Source organism: Calliphora vicina, unplaced genomic scaffold (assembly GCF_958450345.1).
Source record: "Calliphora vicina unplaced genomic scaffold, idCalVici1.1 scaffold_79, whole genome shotgun sequence".
Classification (NCBI taxonomy): Eukaryota; Metazoa; Arthropoda; class Insecta; order Diptera; family Calliphoridae; genus Calliphora; species Calliphora vicina.
In genome coordinates this window covers 942-21,725 of record NW_027052587.1, presented here as the reverse complement: position 1 = coordinate 21,725, position 20,784 = coordinate 942, and the positions used below count along the sequence as shown (strand labels likewise).

The 20,784-nt window shown below is 32.0% G+C and overlaps 1 protein-coding gene across 1 annotated transcript; it reads left to right on the top strand.

Annotated features, from left to right (window-relative positions):
- Positions 1-1,231: 1,231 nt before the first annotated feature.
- LOC135963037 (uncharacterized) lies at positions 1,232-18,486 on the top strand. Its single transcript, XM_065514817.1, has 2 exons — positions 1,232-6,469; positions 18,370-18,486. The coding sequence occupies exons 1-2, from the start codon at positions 1,232-1,234 to the stop codon at positions 18,484-18,486; spliced, it is 5,355 nt and encodes a 1,784-aa protein (XP_065370889.1).
- Positions 18,487-20,784: the final 2,298 nt, after the last annotated feature.

Here is a 20,784-nt window from a genome sequence, read left to right as displayed (position 1 = left end):
TTTTTTTGAAATCGGAACACAAACGAAAAATTAGGATCGTTTTAAAAATGTAATATACCCGAGGTGTCCTACTTTGAGGACCCTTGGTCGCGTCCCTGGTGCGCAAATGAGGTCAACGTTCAGAACTTAAACTCGAGGACACTTCTTCTTTGCGCATGTGAAATTTCATTCAAACCAATCTAACCATTTAGAAGTTGCAGACTTATTTCCCTCTTTTTTTCTATACCACTATGTGTCGCTTACGATAAAATTCGTTTACTCTAAAATGTAAACATTGACTTACGATAAAATCTTACCCCCTATATTTTTGATGTTATTATCAATTTTGATACTCTGAGAACGCTAAAACATCAGTCGGTCCATAAAATTTTAATTTTTGCAATAAAAAATAAATTTTTAAAATGTCGATTAAGTTAATTTGACGCTAAGGGCTCGATATGTTCACACGAGTTATTGATATTTACCGTAGTTACAACATTGCCAAATATTGTTAGTGAAAAATTAGGAGTCTATGGAAATTATTCTAAAAAAATTGAAAAACGAATTTTTTCTTCCTATATTTTTTTTCAAAAAAAAGTGCACGAAAAAGCTATTTTTGAGGAAAAAATTTTAACAGAATTTGTTTGGCGGACTCTTAGCTATACTATTGCAATATAAAGTTAACCGTATCACCAAGTCTAAATTAGCTGTTGGCCAAAAACTGATGACACCATTTTTTGAGGGCCCAGTGATTTTCAGAATCTTTGGGGGCCCATAAAAAAAAATTGGTCACCAAAATGGACAAACTGAATATAGGGTTTTACTACCCTTTGGTAGTAGAATCGAACCTATACTGTAATGATCGTGTGTTTTTCCAAAAGTCTTCATTTGTTGCATAGTGTTATTTATTTTAATGTTCGGATATTTTATTTTATAAAAATTTTTTTTTATAAAATATTATTGATAAATTCACTGACATTTATTTCAAAATTATATATTTTTTTTTTTTTAATTTTATTTTAATTTTATTTAAAAAAAAAAAAAAAACAAGTTATTTATTTCGAAATATTTCAATATATTAATTTCAAATATTTAATTTTCAAATACTAAAACAAAATGGGAACCACTAATATACATATATGTACTAATAATTTAAATTTATTTACTTAAAATTTTTTATTATTATTATATTTATATAATTTGTCCTAACATTAACATTTTCCAACAATTAGCTAAAGGATATTATAGCATTATGCCTAGACTACGTAAGACATCTGCTGCACAACGTAGGCGCGCAATGCAACTAGCTTTAGAGCACTATCGCGAAACAAATCGTGAAGATGATAGAGCCCGTAATTCGCAAATGCTATCACAGCGTAGGGAAATTGAAGATTATAGGGAAAACGAGCGTCGTCGAGATAATGAATATCAACATTTAAGACGATCAAGACAAAGCACGCAATTCAGAGATATGGAACGTGATCGAGATACCCTAGCACATTCCTCTATACGCGCAGATCCCGAATTTAGAGAATTAGAACGTGAACGGGATGCCTTAGCGCATTCTTCTAGACGTTCGGATCCCCTTATTCGCGCAGAAGAACAAAGACAAAATACAGCGGAACATACAAACCGACGAGAAATACCTGAGCTAAGAGAACCAGAGCGAGAACGGGATGCATTAGCACGTTCTTCTAGACGCGAAGATCCCGAAAACCGAGAAATAGAACGTGAACGTGATGCATTACTACATTCTTCTAGACGCGCAGATCCCGAGTTTAGAGAAGCAGAGCGAATACGGGATGCCCTAGCCCATTCCTCAAGACGCGCAAATCCAGAATACAGGGAAACAGAACGTGAACGTGATGTATTAGCACGTTCTTCTAGACGCGAAGATCCCGAAAACCGAGAAACAGAACGTGAACGCGATGCATTACTACGTTCTTCTAGACGCGAAGATCCCGAATACCGAGAAACAGAACGTGAACGTGATGCATTACTACGTTCTTCTAGACGCGCAGATCCCGAATTTAGAGAAGCAGAGCGTGAACGGGATGCCTTATCACACGCCTCCAGACGATTAGATATTCTAATACGCACAGAAGAGCAAGAGCGAAATACATTATTGCGCCAAGAATCTCGCAGAATTGCAAGAATTCACACTCAGGAATTACAACATATGCAAAATTGTCGCGTTCGAAATCTTCGAATGGATCCAGTTAACAGAGCGAATGAAAACTTAAGACAAGGTCAAAGAAATAGGAATAATAGGCAAACACTCTCCCCCGAAACAAGAATACAAAATTTAGAAGCAGATGCACGAAGACATGTTTGCAGAATATTGGAAGAATTTAATAATAACATAAAGAATGGGCCTACAGAAGTCTGTGTTTGTTGTGGCGGACTATGGTTCCCGAACCAAATAAAGAAATTATGCAGAAATAACTACGCGCACTTATCTGAAGTTTTCTTTTTGGCAGATGATTTTCCTTCTGAAGATAACTGTTATAAATTTTGCAATACATGTTGCAAAATTGTTAAAGATGGAAAAATACCCACTATTTGTTTAAATAAGGGATTACATTTCCCAGATATTCCTAATGAATTAAAAGACTTAACAGCATTGGAAGAAAGATTTGTGGCTCCGCGAATCCCATTCATGAGAATAGTATCTCTGGGATATAATCGGCAATGCGCTGTTAGAGGAGCAGTTGTAAACGTTCCAATTCATCTCGATAAAACTGTTGATGTGCTACCACGAAATTTTGACGAGACAGAAGTCATTCAAGTTCATCTCAAAAGGAGATTAGAATATAATCACAGTTTTATGACTGAAACAATTAGACCAAGGAAAATAATAGAGGCTGCAAGATACTTGGTTAATACGGAATTATATAGAAAGCACAACATAAGTATTTCCGATGATTGGATAGATAATGTGGGACAAAATGAAGAAGTTCTTTTTATATCAAATACTGAAGACCGCAGTGTAATTGAGGATTTAATAAATGAAAATAATACACATTTAACTGATCCCGACGAATTTAATCCTCAGGAAACGCTTTTGGAAAACATTCCAGTGGAAAATATATCATTGGAACGGATTTGTATTGCTCCTGGCCAAGGACAGAGGCCAATAGATATGATTTTTGATGAAGACTCTGAAGAGCTATCTTATCCATCGATATACTGTGGAGTTAAAAGGACATGCACTGCAACAGTAGGAAAAATTATTAAATCCGAGGCAAGACGCTACGATAGAAGATGTGCACGCGTAGACAAGATTTTATATTCTTATAAAAAGTTGGAATTATCACGTGTAAAAAATAGCATATCGACATGTTTGAGGAAAAAAGTAGGACCTAACCAACATACGGCTGTAAACATGTTAAATGAGCATTTTGTACAAAACCTAGTACAACACGATGATGGGTATCATATATTAAAAGGAATTCGATCTTCTCCTGCACACTGGGAAGGGGAGAAGAAAAAAGTTTTAGCAATGATACGACAATTTGGTTTGCCAACTTTTTTCATAACGTTGTCTGCCGCTGAATCGCAATGGCCTGAATTGCTAGTTATTTTAGTCAAAGTAGTCCAAAATAGAGTTATTACTGAAGAAGAGGCCTTAAATCTTACCACGCAGGAAAAATATAATTTAATACGACTTGATCCAATAACATCTTCACGATATTTCGACCAAAGAATACGACATCTCTTCAAACATTTTAAAAGTGCTGCAGGAATATTTGGTGAACATAAAGTTGTCAAATTCTATTGGAGAATAGAATTTCAACAAAGAGGATCTCCACATGTTCACGGCATATACTGGATGGATAATGCGCCAATATTTAATATAAATGATGAGACTACTTTTCCAGCAGTAGTTAATTTCATTGACACCTACATATCAACAGATTCAACAATAATGGAAGTATCTAATTATGTTTCATATCAAAAACATAATCACAACAGAACGTGTCAAAGAGAAATACGTGGACAAAAGATATGTAGATTTCATATCCCGTATCCACCTCTGCCAAATACGGAAATTCTCCTCCCACTTCCAGATGACATAGACAATAATAATTTGGAAAATCATAAAAAAAACTATGAAAAAATTCATAACATTTTGAATGGAAATTTATCAGATGATGAAGCAAATCGATTTGAATCTTTCGAAAGTTTCTTGGCAGACGAAAGGGTTAACTTAACATATGAGGAATATATTTTTGCATTAAGATCTTCATTAAAAAAGCCAAGAGTGTTTTTAAAAAGGTCTTTTAACGATAGATGCATTAATGCGTTTAACCCTAAAATATTATCCATGCAAAGAGCAAATATGGACATTCAATTTGTACTGGATGCATATGCATGTGTGTCGTACATTGTAAATTACATAAATAAATCAAACAGAGGAGTTTCAAGACTATTACAAGAGGCAATGAATGAAATACAGACTGGAAATTTTAGCATCAAACAAAGACTTCAGCATATCGGAAACAAATTTATATCTGCCTCGGAAGTTTCCGGACAAGAAGCTGCATACAATATCCTAGGAATGCATCTGTCGCAATGCAGTAGTGCTGAAGTGTTTATAAATACTATGGCACCAGAAAAAAGGGTCCGAATTTTGAGACCTAGATCCGAACTTGCGGAATTACCTGATGATTCAACAAATGTATTTCAAAGCAATATCTTGGATCATTACATTCAACGACCGGATATATTAAATGATGTTTGCTTAGCGTTCTTTGCAGCTTATTACTCATTTTCAAAGAAACTTCGAAGAAGTGCACGTTTTCAAGAAGATGAAGATGACTACCAAGAAAATGACATCGATATTACTGAAGTAGGAGCCCCACTTCCATTAAAAAACAATTCTGGGTATATATATAAGAGAAGAAATGCCAGCATTATTAGATTTCCAAAATTTAGTATTGAAGTAGCAAGAGATGAATATTTTCGAAATCTTGTTATGCTTTATTTGCCATGGCGTAATGAACAGGAAGAAATATTAAGTAATAATAATGAGCAGACATGCATTACCCACAAAAATATAATTGAAAATAATCGAGTATTATTCGAAAGTCTAAAAGAAGGAGAACTAGATGAAATTCTTCAACGAATTCAAGAAGAAGCTGATAATATACAGGAACAGGAAGAGAATATTAATATTGATGATGAGTTTAGAGCATTAGCAATTCCTGTAGTAGACGAAAATATAAATATATTAAATATTGCAGATGGAAATCAAGATAATGATGATGAAAATCCAGATGGTATTCGAATAATCAGATTACCTGCTTTAATAAGTAAAGATGAATTAATAACGTCTGTCAGAATGTTGAATGTAAAGCAACGGGAGTATTTACATCATTTATTGCGAAATGTTTTAGACGATGTTAAATTCCACGAATTTATAAGTGGAGGTGCAGGCGTTGGAAAAAGTAGACTGATTAAATCTATATATCAGTCAGTAACAGAACGGTTCAACTCTGTTCCAGGATCTAATCCGGATTTAGTTAAAGTTTTACTGTGTGCTCCAACTGGAAAAGCTGCATTTGGCATAGGAGGAGCTACATTACACGCCATGTTCTCATTGCCAATTAATCAGTTTTCCGGAGAAATTCGCCCTCTCAGCAACAATGTTGTGAATTCATTAATAGCGAAGTTCATGGACTTGAAGATTATAATAATTGACGAAATTTCAATGGTAGGCGCCAAAATGTTAGGATATTTGGATGCCAGATTAAAACAAATCTTCAAAAGTACAGCCGCTTTCGGAGGAATATCGATATTAGTATTTGGAGACCTAAAACAATTACCTCCTGTTGGTGACAGATGGGTTTTTAGTACAAATCCATCAAATCCATATGGTGTTTTAGCCGGAGAAGGCCTATGGAATCTCTTCAAGTTTTACGAATTAACAGAAATAATGAGACAACGGGATGATCTCAGTTTTGCACAGGCGCTAAACTCAATGGCTGTTGGAGAAATGGATACAACGCAAATTGAACTTATAAAGTCACGAGTTGTAGAGAATACTTCAATTATCCCATCGGAAGCAATACATTTGTTTTGGTCAAATGCTGAAGCTGACCAATACAACTTATTACGGTTAGGACAAATTTCGACAAATGAATTCACATCAAAGTCTTTTGATGTTATTAAGTCCGATATTTTAGCAACATCAAATCGAAATCGAATTCTTAATATGGTGTTAAAGATGAAAACTTCCGAAACACAAGGACTTCCCGGGCAGTTAAAATTAAAAACAACTGCTAAATACATGATGACTGTAAATATAAATACAAGTGATGGACTTGTAAATGGAGCTGCTGGAGTTTTAATGGACATAGAATTAAATAGTCAGACTGGAAATCCGACAATACTTTGGATTATGTTCTCTGATGAAAATGTAGGCATTGAAGCCCGTCGACAAAAAATACATCCTCATGAGCTATCTTGGACACCAGTCGAAAAATGTGTGAGAACTTTTCAATACAAGAGTAATGAAAATATTACAATTGAAAGAACTCAGTTCCCATTGGTACTAGCTGAAGGTATAACTATACACAAAAGCCAAGGAGCGACGTACTCGAAAGTTATAGTTCATACTCGAAAGGGAATGAGTAGATCTGCTCTTTATGTAGCTTGTAGTAGAGCTACAACTGCATCCGGCCTTTTTATTATTGGCAGTTTTAATCCTCCTGGCCGACTCAAAACTTCAGATCCAGTTAAAGTGGAATTGGATCGTCTGCGCTCAGAAAAAGCTTTACGGACAAAATTCGAATTCATGGGATATAATGAACTGAAAGTAACGATGTACTACCAAAACATACAGAGCCTACAAGCACACCTTCAAGATATATCAGTAGATATGACAATTACGCATACTGATATAATATGTCTCGTTGAAACTTGGAGCTATCCTGAAGAAGAATTTATAATGCCAAACTTTAATATAATAAGCCGAATCGATTGTTTCAATAGAACTGATATAGGGGAAAGACGTCGAAATAGAAAAGGAATAATTGTATACATCAATGATAACAACATAAACGAAGCAGAACATTTATTCCAGGAAGAATGTTGCATCAATGGCAAATTTCTTCAATATATAGCCTTCAAATTTAAAGAGATTTATTTTATTGTAATTTACAAGACTCCCGCCTTTCCTCAATCGGAATTAATATCAGTATTACGACATGCAATAGACAAATTACGAGACAGTTCTGGGAATATAAATAATAATGTATATGTAATTGGAGATTTTAACATATGTCGCAAAACTGAAGAAAGTAATACCGAAAAGTTCTTCAACGATGAAAGATTTTATTCCCTTATAGACAAAGCTACTCCAACCACTAAGCATGGAACCAATATTGACTGGTTATTTTCAAATGCTGATGAAGATAACAGTAAAGTAATGATATATCCAACAATTCACAGTTACCATGATGGAATATTGCTAGGAATCAAATAATTTAAAAAGAAAATATGACATGACTCAAAACATCAGATCCAGTTAAAGTGGAATTGGATCGTCTGCGCTCAGAAAAAGCTTTACGGGCAAAAATTCGAATTCATGGGATATAATGAACTGAAAGTACCGATGTACTACCAAAACATACAGAGCCTACAAGCACACCTTCAAGATATATCAGTAGATATGACAATTACGCATACTGATATAATATGTATCGTTGAAACTTGGAGCTATCCTGAAGAAGAATTTATAATACCAAACTTCAATATAATAAGCCGAATCGATTGTTTCAATAGAACTGATATAGGAGAAAGACGTCGAAATAGAAAAGAAATAATTGTATACATCAATGATAACAACATAAACGAAGCAGAACATTTATTCCAGGAAGAATGTTGCATCAATGGCAAATTTCTTCAATATATAGCCTTCAAATTTAAAGAGATTTATTTTATTGTAATTTACAAGACTCCCGCATTTCCCCAATCGGAATTAATATCAGTATTGCGACATGCAATAGACAAATTACGAGACAGTTCTGGGAATATAAATAATAATGTATATGTAATTGGAGATTTTAACATATGTCGCAAAACTGAAGAAAGTAATACCGAAAAGTTCTTCAACGATGAACGATTTTATTCCCTTATAGACAAAGCTACTCCAACCACTAAACATGGAACCAAATGCTGATGAAGATAACAGTAAAGTAATGATATATCCAACAATTCACAGTTACCATGATGGAATATTGCTAGGAATCAAATAATTTAAAAAGAAAATATGAAAAGCTATTAAATAATATCATACATATGCATATACATTCAATAAAATTTATAATCATATCGCACTAGTTCCTCTAAAGAGCGTCAACTCTAAATCTCACTTTTTGCAAGAAATCGATGTACAGTGGTAATATCTACCCACTGTAAAAATCTGCTATCATTTTCTCTACTCTTTCGCCAAAAAATACAGTTGCATCCGTACAGTTGTTTCATTGTAATGTATTGGAAAAAAATAGTTTTTTGCTTCTACTGAACATTTTAAAATTTTGAGTTGACGCTCTTTAGAGGAACCAGTGTGATATTTTCTATGAAAACATCGCTAATATAATATAAACTAGCATATAATAATGGACTTTTATGCCATTATATAAATAATAAAGGACTTAAGGAGTGAGATCGAAAAATTCTTAACACACGTTTTTCATTACATTTTTTAACCCAAGTATTATTTGAATTTTTTTTTTGATCAAGTTACCTTTGAAAAACATGTCAGTTATTATGTGTAATGTCAATTATATTAATTTTTTTGTTAATCTGATTAAAATGAGTGACCAGAAAAAAGTGCGTACTGAAATTATTAAATATTTTCAACAAAACCCAACTTGGTCTTACAAAAAGTTGGCCAAGCATACAAAGGTCTGCCGTCAAACTGTTTCCAATGTTATTAAACAGTACCGGGAGAACTTGTCAGTTGATAGAAAACCTGGTTCAGGTAGAAGGAATGGTCCACATGATGTTTCTAAAGCCAAAAAAATAGAACGCATTTTCAAAAGAGCTCCCAACACATCCGGTAGGAAAGCAGCCCGGTTAGCTCAGTGCTCGGACTATTTGGTACGAAAAGTTAAAGCTAATGCAGGTTTAAAAACATACAAGGCTCAAAAAGTTCCTGACAGGAACGCTACTAAAAATTTAGAGGCCAAAAACAGAGCACGGAAATTGAAGTCAAGTTTTATAAAAAAATATTCTTGCTGCATAATGGATGACGAAACGTATGTTCTGGCAGATTTTTCGCAACTTCCAGGTCAAAAATTTTATGTTGCTGATGCTCGAGGGAATGTTGAAGAAAAGTTTAGGACCCAAAAGCAGACAAAATTTCCCAGAAAGTTCTTGGTATGGCAAGCAATATGCAGTTGCGGCAAAAGAAGCCACTCATTTGTTACAACGGGCTCTATAAATACCGAAATTTACATCAAGGAATGTTTACAAAAAAGGCTGCTTCCATTCATAAGACTTCATAATGTGTCCACTTATTTTTGGCCTGACTTGGCATCCTGTCACTATGGCAAACAAGCCCTTGAGTGGTACAAGAACAATAATGTGGTATTTGTACCAAGAGAGGCAAATCCTCCAAACTGCCCGGAGCTAAGGCCAGTGGAGAGATATTGGGCTCTTGTTAAAAGAGAATTGAAGAGTACAAAAAAGGTGTCCAAAAGTGTGGTAGATTTTAAACGGAGATGGACTACATGTTCGAGCAAAGTGACAGAAAGCACTATAAAAACGTTAATGGAAGGGTTTCCGAAAAAGGTTCAAAATTTCATCACTAGTGATTAAAACTATAAAAATAATTTTTTTTGTAAATTGTAATAATAATTTCAATCAAATAAAAAAAAAATTAAAGCTGTAAGTTTAGTGGTTTCTTTTTTATAAACATATATGTATGTTAAGAATTTTTCGATCTCACTCCTTATAATAGAATTATATTTTCATCACATTAAATGCATGTTAAATAGTGTTGTATATAAAAATCACTTTTCCGAAAATTTTTTAAAGAAACCAATGATCAATCTTTGCTTCTACTGCTTTAGCATGAAAAAAATAAAGCAGAATTACATTATCATCACTTCGCATGTTAAATAGTGATGTAAAACAAAAGTGACTATAATGTGATTGTTAAGTGATTTTATTTTATTTATTTATTTATTAATTTTAATATTTAATGCATGAACCAATCAATCACAATCACTTTTGAAAACAAGATTGAAATCACATAAAAGCAATGAATGGGAATCTTAAAGAAGAATATCCATGCATGTGATGAAATCATTGCTATTTGTTTTTTGTAGTTACCTGTAGTGCATGCAGTAGTTTTTTAAAGTACATATGTAGTGTTAAATGAATTTTTATTATTTTCTTTAATTAAATTAGTTCTTTCTTAAAACTAATTTAATTAATAAAACTCCACTACAGTCCGGATTGTAGTGTGTACGTGTCCCTACGATATGGGGACGAGCCCTTCTCGGTCGGGTAAGGGCGGGTAAGTGTGAGGCGGGACCGTTCGAACCAGACATATTTGTCCAATTCACAACGTAGTTGCATGTTTTACGTTGTATGATACAACTATTGTAGTTGTGAACACAGATTTCGCAAAGTTGTAAGTTTACCTTGTCAAGCCTTGAAAATACCAAAAAAGAAGATCAAAACAGATAATTTCAAAGTCTATTAATATGTAAAATTAATAGCGAAATCGAACAATAGCATACTAGTGTCTGCCATGTGTAAAAATGCAAACAATTGACAAATATTTAAAACAAATTATCATTTTTCATTAATTAAATAAATCAAATGATTTCAGTGTTGCCATTTCGTTGTTATTTTACACCAAAATAAGTTAATTCTTTTGTTTATGTATAAATATGAACTTTTGGTAACACTTAACCTGAATTCACCCATGAGTTTTTGAAACATTTTTTGTTCGAAACAATTGAAGTCTCTCTCAAAAATAGAACGTCAAACTACATATAAAAAAAAATTTTTCCGAACAAAAAATGTTTCAGAAAACATAACTACGTACAATTGTACGAAAATAACAAATACAAAATATTGAGAATCTCAATTACACTTCACTTGATATTCGAGAATATCTAACTAATTTGGTATGGGAGATATCACTACACTGCTCTGATCCCACCCATTTTAAACCTTTTATGTAAATATCAAGCTTTACTTTAACTTTCCTTTATATGGGAGGGTTCATTCCTACTAAGCCGATCATGCTTAGCTAAACTTCAAACATGGATCAGGAATAAATTCGTTTTTAGCTAACCTCCGTAGAATGGTAATAAATTGATTGATACAGCGTTTAAATACCTTTAGAATTATAGTTCTCCAGATATTCAAAATTAATTATTTACTTTGTGCCACGACCACTAATTCAATCCAATCTATGTGGTAAGAGAGCTATGCGGATAAAGTTTGAAGAACCTTGCAATTATTACTTTGTATGGGAGGTGATTTACCTCCTTTTCCGACTATTTTTGTTCCCCAGATATTCGAAATCAATATTTACTCTGTATGGGAGGTGCTACGCCCTCTAATTCAATTCCGTCTATATTCAACTAAACTCCGCATTTATTTACAACAACAAATTGGACAAACACTCATTGCTTTGTATACTTTTTAGCTTAAGGTTCACATGTACACGTTTTTGCATATGTGTTAGTAACATCTTTAAACGCTTATTACTCCTAAAAAACTGAACCGATTTCAATCCCTTTAAAATGATATATTTTTTGCCCAAATTGAATGTATAATGTGAGCTTAAATGGGGTCTAAAGAAAACGTCTTGCCTATTAATATTATGATGATATATATATATATATATGTATATCAAATATTTAGTTATTATAAAAAACAAGTAAGAGTACTATATTCGGCCGTGCCGAATCTTAAATACCCTCCACCTAAATATGATGGTATAACAACTGAAATAATATAACAATTGTTAGAAAGACTAGTTTACGCAGAAGATATTTTATTTCAAGTGTACAAAAAATTGTATTTAATTCAGCAATTTATAATTTAAATTCCTATTAGAACGTATGAAATTTAACAATTTATATACATAATAATTAGTTAATACGTTTGGATAAACATTTTTCCCTGTTAAACTCAAGTGAAGAAACAGAGTATAAAAAAGGGTATACAAATATATTTGGTCAAATTTCAAAATATTTGGTTGTGGGACTTTTATGGGAGCTATGACCTGTTATGTATTGATTGTCATAAAATATTTTAACGTGATTTTTATGGACTTATATGGGTGCTGTGGCCAATTGTGTACCGATATTCACAAAATTCAGTATTATGATTTTTGAATACAAATTAGTGATAAGTGTACTATTTTGATTCAATATATGGAAGCTATGACCTATTATAGTCCTAAGTATATGAGGCCTATTTTTATAGAATTTCATATAAACAACGCTATTAACAAAAGTGGACCTTATATAGGAGCTATGCCGAATTATGGATGAATATTTAAAAAATCTTGTAGCTCGATTCTTGGATACAAATTACTGATCGGTGTAAAATTTTGGTTCAGTACAGATTTTTTTGGATATTTGTGCAGGTTAATGTGTTTTCCTGAAAAGGTTCTTATATGGAGGCTATGACCAATAATGGGCCTACCATCATAAAATTTGGTACATCGATTTTTGTATATATTGAATAAATTTGTTTCGAATTTCAACCTGATAACTATATTTGTAACAAATTTATGAGGATTTTAGTGAGTTTCGGGAGTGGACCTTATATGAGAGCTATAGTTAAATATGGACCGATATTCAACAAATTCAGAAGTATGATTACTGGATACAAATTACTGACCTGTGCGTTATTTCATTTTGATATCGATATGTTTTAAATATTTTTTAAGGTTAATATCTTTTTCGAAAATGGGCCTTATAGGGGAGCTATGACCAATTATCGGCCAATCTACATATAATTTAGTACAGTGATTTCTATGTATATGAGTACTATTTTTGTCGAATTTTAGCATGATAAAGATATTTATAAGAGATTTATGAGTACTTAACTGATTTTTGGAAGTGGACCTTATATGGGAGCTATGGTCAAATATGGACCGATTTTCACAAAATCCTGTAGTATGATTTCTAAGTATAAATTATGGATCTATGTAAAATTTTGTTTTGATATTGATATTTTTTAGATATTTATGTAGGTTAATGTGTTTTTTGGAAGTGGTCCTTATATGGGAGCTATAACCAATTATGGGCCGATCTTCATAGAATTAGGTACAGCGATTTTGGTATATATGGGGACTATTTATGGCGAATTTCAACTTAATAGCGATATTTATAAGACGTTTATGCTAATTTAAGTGATTTTCGGAAATGAACTTTATATGGGGGCTACGGTCAAATGTGGGCCGATCCACAAAAAATTTGGGGTTGTAATTTTTTTAAGCACGAAACTTATTTTTCCTGAATTTTGTGTGGATACTGCAATTTTGTAGGCATTTACAGACCATATAACCATATTTCGGGAAGAAATTTGTATGGGGGCTAGGAGAAATCATGGACCGATTCTTACAATTTTCGCCAGAGTTAGTCCCTTTAACATAAAAATAACGTGTGTACAATTTTATGGTATTATCTGCAATATATTTTCACAAATAACGAAAACTATGTTAAAATTATCAAGTTTTTTTTTAGGTTGTCTCACATTTTGGTTCACAACTCTGGTTCCACTGAACCGATTTTGCTGATTTTCAATACCAAACTGCTTAGGAGAACAATAAACATTTTTTTTGTAAGTTTACCAATTTTGTTTGCCTATTTTGGACGTGAGCGTGTTTTACACAGACAGACAGACAGACAGACGGACAGACAGACGGACATGGCTCAATCGACTTAGAATTTCATAAGGATCAATAATATATATACTTTGTTGGGTCTCAGATGAATATTTCTCAATGTTACACACGGAATGACAAACTTATATATACCCTCATTCACCACTTATGGTGGTGGAGGGTATAATAATTATGCATCCACAACAAAGGTGAAGGGTATATAAGATTCGGCATAGCCGAATATAGCACTCTTACTTGTTTTTCTTAAAATAAATCTTAAATATTTTTTTTCTTAAAATAAATCTTAAATATTTTCCCTGAAGATCTATTTGGTCGCTTAGTGGGATGCGAGTTTGATATCTATCAAATAAATATTTTGTATCTCAAAACATACAATTTTTGACTTTTTTTTGCAAAATCGATTTTTTTTGATTCAAAAGATAGCTTAGGTCCATTCCTTTAAGATAATTTTGGTCCCTTAGTGGGATGAGAGTCGGATATCTATCAAAATAAATATTTTGTAACTCAAGAAATACAATTTTTGAAATTTTTATGCAAAATCAAAATTTTTTTCCAATATGGGCCCTTTTTTTTTAAAAAATGTTTGTAACTGAAGATTAAAACCTATTCACTATTCATAGTACACAAGTATTACGAAGTGTAGGGTATTAAGTTTTGAATGTTTCATGTATTTTTCAAACATCTTACATATTTGCGGTTTCCGCTGCCTTTGTGAGGTTTTAAAGAATTTTGCTTATCACAATCAGAAATGCCGTTAAATATTTTTTCATTTTCAAATACTGCTCTTAGGAACTAATTGTCGCAGTTTTAATGAAAAAATTATTTGTTGCACTTAAAAACACTGGAAAATCAAAACAATATTGAACATAATACAACATTCTGAAATAGCATACAAAATTCCAAGAAAAAGTGTTCAATTGACTGGAATCGTAGTAAAAAAATATACAAATTTATTAAATATTTAACTTTGTATTAATTTTTATGGAAACCGCAAAGACTAAGTAATTCTTAGTAATATTTTAAATGCATTTTAAAAACAATATTTCTAAATATATAAAAGAGTATTTTATTTTTGATTCAAAACAATGTTTTACATTTTCGTTATCTACAATCGTAGATATGTATATTTAACGATTTTGTCATTCCGTTTGTAACATATCGAAATATTGATCGTAGGACCTAGAGTGGGTTATAGGGCTTGCTGAGTACATTACAAATTGTCGGCACAGCAGAATATAACACCTTACTTGTTATATTACAGTTTTAGCTTCAAACGCTAAATATATCGAGCCCTTAGCGCCAAATTATCGTAAGCGACATTTTCTAAATTTTTTATTTATTGCAGAAATTAAAATTTTATAGATCGACTGATGTTTTAGCGTTCTCAGAATGTCAAAATTGTTAATAACTTCAAAAATATAGGGGGTAAGATTTTGTCGTAAGTTAATGTTTACATTTTACAGTGGTATAGAAAAAAAAGAGGGAAATAAATCTGTAACTTCTAAATGATTAGATTGCTTTGAATGAAATTTCACATGCGCAAAGAAGACGTATTGTCGAGTTTAAGTTTTGAACTTGGACCTCATGGACCCACAAGGGGCGCGACCAAGGGTCCTCAAAGTAGGACACCTCGGGTATGTTACATTTTCAAAACGATCATATTTCTTCGTTTGAGTTCCGATTTCCAAAAAAATACACATATAGAATCTTCTTATCGAGCACTACAAAAAACCTCATCGTAGCTGTCAATTATCTCTTATAGCTTAGGAGATATTCGTATTTAAAAATTAAATTTTCAACATTTTTACCCACCCTACTCCAGTTTTTTTATAACAGCGTATCCAAATATTTCCCGACTTTCTTCAGTTTTCCTTTATTGGACTAACAACACATGTATGTGTCAAAGAAGAAAAAGAATTATTTAAAACTAATGACTAAGTCCAAAGTTATATGCATTTGAATTTATAAAATTTTAAAAAGGCGATTTTTCGCTAATTTTTTGGGAAAAAAGAACTTTTTTTCTTTTTAAGTTATCGCAAAAAATTTCTAAGAGGACGTATAAGGAATTTATACTTTCGGAAAGCTAAGTTTTCATAAAATATTTTCAATGAAAAAAAATTTAAAAATTGTTGTTACCGAGGGGACCAGGTCCATTCAAAAACACCTATTTTTTATGTAAAATTAAAATTTAGGGAATATTCTCAAATCGCATATTCGATATCAAAATATAGTAACCGATTTTAGGTGGCCCAATATGTTTCTAATTAACTTGTAAAGGGTTCCGATAACCCCTACACTGGTATGGATATTATAGCCAAAAAACTAAACATTTCCATTTTTGGAATTTTTCAACACATTTTTGGGAATTGCGGGATTGCTGATAATAAATTTCAAAATTCGTTTTTATTTTTCCATTTTGAATAGAAAAATCTACATAACTGTGAAATTTCATTAAAAACTATTTATAAATCAAAATTTAATTTCAATTCCAAAAATTTATATCTATGCAAAAATTCAATAAAAAAATTTGTTTGTCATATTTTTCAATAAAGTATTCCATGAATTTTTAATTGCCAAAAGTTATAAATATTTTTGAAAAATAGACAAATAGCTTGAACTAAATGTCATTATATCGCATCATAAAATTTTTAATTCTATGTATAAATTTAAAAATAATCAAAAAAACCTTCTCCTGTAAAATTTGTGTTTTGTGGCTTACGATAATTTGGCGCTAAGAGCTCGATATATTCAATACTATATTCAAACATAGGCCAACATGAGTTGAATCGTATGTCTTTTGTGATCCAATATAAGCCCAATCTTACGTATTTTTACAATTTTAACTTCAATTGCAAGTTTTTATTAGTTCAATTTTAGCACTGATCTTTATGTAGTTCAGTTTTAGCTTCAATCGTAGGTCTTTATGCAGTTCAATTTTAGCTTCAATCACAAGTTTTTATTAATTCAATTTTAGCATCAATACTTGATCTTTATTTAGTTCAGTTTTAGCTTCAATCGTAGATCTTCATGCAGTTCAAATTTAGCTACAATCGTAGGTCTTCATGTAGTTCAATTTATCTTCTTGTAGTTCAATTTTAGCTTCAATCGTAGGCCTTTATGCAGTTAAATTTTTGCTTCAATCGCAAGTTTTTATTAGTTAAATTTTAGCATCAGTCCTTGATCTTCATGTAGTTCAGTTTTAGCTTCAATTTTAGCTTCAATCGTAGGTCTTCATATAGTTCAATTTTAGTTTCATGTAGTTCAATTTTAGCTTCAATCGTAAGTCTTTATGCACTTAAATTTTTGCTGCAATCGTTGATCTTTATGTAGTTCAATTTTAGTTTCAGTCATGTAGTTAAATTCTAGCTGCAATCGTATGTCCTTTTAGGTTCAATCGCAGGTCATATTAGCTTCAATCATAGGTCTTTATGAAGTGCAATTTTAGCTTCAAACGAAGGTCTTTTAGGCTTTAACTGTAGGGGTTTAAGTTTATTTTTTAGCTTCAATCGGGGGCCTTTCTGTAGTTAAATGCTAACTGCAATCATAGGTCTTTTTAGCGTCAATCGTAGATCATTATGTATTCAAATTTTAGCTTCAATTGCAGGTCTTTATATTGTTAAATTTAGGTTTTTATGAAGTAAAATTTTAGCTGCAATCATAATTAGATGTTTCACTATAGTGTGGTGAGTTTAGTATTGAACACACTTAGCTAAGTAACAAACCATTTTTGTCTGAACTATGTATAGTTTGAGAATTATTGGTAGCTTAGACATTAAGGCACTAATTTAAATTAAATTTATATGATTTGTTATGATAAGTTCCAGTGCAAGATTTATATATTCTCGATATAAAAGAAATTACATATATTATATATTTAAAATGTATTTTGTATGTGGACTTTGATTAGGTTGCAATAACGACATATCTTGTTCTTAAATTTCATCCTTTTTGCACTTGTTTTATTTAGAAGAAAAAAAATTATAATTAAAACATAAATTATAATCTCTTATTTAGTTTGACGATGCTTGCAGCTTTTTTGTAACACATTCAATCAATTAAATATACTTGTGTTGTATTTTCATTGGCTTTATTATTTTTTTAATAACAATCTTGGAAAATTTTCAAGAAAATAAGATTATACAGCTAAGCCTCGCTAAGCGACACAAAATTTGTATAACAATATTAATATCGCAAAGTCAATGATTTAAAAGTATTTTTTTATAAATTAGCAAATGAAGATTTGCTACCCACTTTTACTACGCTTAAGACTCAATTTAAAAGTTTAAATTTTTCGAATTAGTTCACGAGATTACTTTACTTCCAAGAGCCTGGTAAATCGACAATGGAGTGTAAAATTTCTTTGTTTTGCTAAGAAGATGTGTAAGTAAACAAACAAAAGTGATATTGTTTTATTAAATGTAATGTATTTAATTAAAAGCAGAACTAAAAATCTATAAATAAAATTGTTGTTGTATGCATCTGGTTTATAATTTAAAAAGATAATTAAAGCCTCGGTCTTGAAGTCACATGTCTTGCAGCAAGAACCCACACTCAAGTGTGAGCATAAAATGACATTAAAGTTGTTGCATTTAAAGTTTATAAGTGGCAGATATTAAACGTACAATAGTTTAGGAAAATAATAAATATTATTTAATTTGTTCGAAAGCAAAAGAAACAGTAGTTTAAAACTAAATTCCTAAGTTCCATGGGCAAATTCGTACACTCGTTGTTATACCTTTCGAGCAGCATGGAAAACTCTACAACCCCTAGCACCACCACTACACTAGACCCATCCGTTTTTAATTTTATGGAAAATTTTGATGAAGATTCTACGGATGTGCCCTCTGTCTGCCGATTGCACATCCCCACCTGGCTTAATTTATGGTGTGTCTTCATTAGCATCTGTGTGCTAATGCTGCTGGTGGTTTTAGGTGTCTTGGTGCGTTACATACAAATGCAAAAGCAACGTATTATCAGATCGGAAATAGTGCATGGTAAGCAATAAAACATCATTTTATTTAAAAAATAATTTTATTTAATTGTTTTAGTGTCTCCTGATTTCTATCGAGAACATTTTCTAGATCGTGGTCAAATAATGGTTTATTAAATAATAACGAAATAATATATTTTGTTTAATCTACAAACGTATGTACAATAAAAAATAATATGTAAATAATTTAAATAATAAAACTTATTATATTTGAATCACACATCAATGGTGTTGGGCTCACGTATTATGTCGGCTTTTTGCGAAAGTCTAATCAAGCCAAAATCGTTTTCTGCAAAGAAAAGAACAAAATAAGTAAACTATAATATATATAAAAGTAAAATATCATAGTATAGATTAGTCACAGTTCTAGTCATAGTTCTAGTCATTGTTTAAGTGATTATTCCAATCATAGTTCTAGTCATAGTTTTGCAAAATTGTAGTCATGGTTTTAGTCATAATTCAGTAGTACTTAATGTCATAGTCTAGTCATAGTCTAGTCATAGTCTAGTCATAGTCTAGTCATAGTCTAGTCATAGTCTAGTCATAGTCTAGTCATAGTCTAGTCATAGTCTAGTCATAGTCTAGTCATAGTCTAGTCATAGTCTAGTCATAGTCTAGTCATAGTCTAGTTATAGTCTAGTCATAGTCTAGTCATAGTCTAGTCATAGTCTAGTCATAGTCTAGTCATAGTCTAGTCATAGTCTAGTCATAGTCTAGTCATAGTCTAGTCATAGTCTAGTCATAGTCTAGTCATAGTCTAGTCATAGTCTAGTCATAGTCTAGTCATAGTCTAGTCATAGTCTAGTCATAGTCTAGTCATAGTCTAGTCATAGTCTAGTCATAGTCTAGTCATAGTCTAGTCATAGTCTAGTCATAGTCTAGTCATAGTCTAGTCATAGTCTAGTCATAGTCTAGTCATAGTCTAGTCATAGTCTAGTCATAGTCTAGTCATAGTCTAGTCATAGTCTAGTCATAGTCTAGTCATAGTCTAGTCATAGTCTAGTCATAGTCTAGTCATAGTCTAGTCATAGTCTAGTCATAGTCTAGTCATAGTCTAGTCATAGTCTAGTCATAGTCTAGTCATAGTCTAGTCATAGTCTAGTCATAGTCTAGTCATAGTCTAGTCATAGTCTAGTCATAGTCTAGTCATAGTCTAGTCATAGTCTAGTCATAGTCTAGTCATAGTCTAGTCATAGTCTAGTCATAGTCTAGTCATAGTCTAGTCATAGTCTAGTCATAGTCTAGTCATAGTCTAGTCATAGTCTAGTCATAGTCTAGTCATAGTCTAGTCATAGTCTAGTCATAGTCTAGTCATAGTCTAGTCATAGTCTAGTCATAGTCTAGTCATAGTCTAGTCATAGTCTAGTCATAGTCTAGTCATAGTCTAGTCATAGTCTAGTCATAGTCTAGTCATAGTCTAGTCATAGTCTAGTCATAGTCTAGTCATAGTCTAGTCATAGTCTAGTCATAGTCTAGTCATAGTCTAGTCATAGTCTAGTCATAGTCTAGTCATAGTCTAGTCATAGTCTAGTCATAGTCTAGTCATAGTCTAGTCATAGTCTAGTCATAGTCTAGTCATAGTCTAGTCATAGTCTAGTCATAGTCTAGTCATAGTCTAGTCATAGTCTAGTCATAGTCTAGTCATAGTCTAGTCATAGTCTAGTCATAGTCTAGTCATAGTCTAGTCATAGTCTAGTCATAGTCTAGTCATAGTCTAGTCATAGTCTAGTCATAGTCTAGTCATAGTCTAGTCATAGTCTAGTCATAGTCTAGTCATAGTCTAGTCATAGTCTAGTCATAGTCTAGTCATAGTCTAGTCATAGTCTAGTCATAGTCTAGTCATAGTCTAGTCATAGTCTAGTCATAGTCTAGTCATAGTCTAGTCATAGTCTAGTCATAGTCTAGTCATAGTCTAGTCATAGTC

What these genes read in the sequence shown, in the direction of transcription:
- LOC135963037 (XM_065514817.1), top strand. Translation starts at nt 1,232, where the DNA reads ATGCCTAGACTACGTAAGACATCTGCTGCACAACGTAGGCGCGCAATG. An exon ending in GGACACCAGTCGAAAAATGT is followed by an intron (nt 6,470 to 18,369) that starts GTGAGAACTTTT and finishes TAATTTAAAAAG; the next exon opens with ATAATTAAAGCCTCGGTCTT.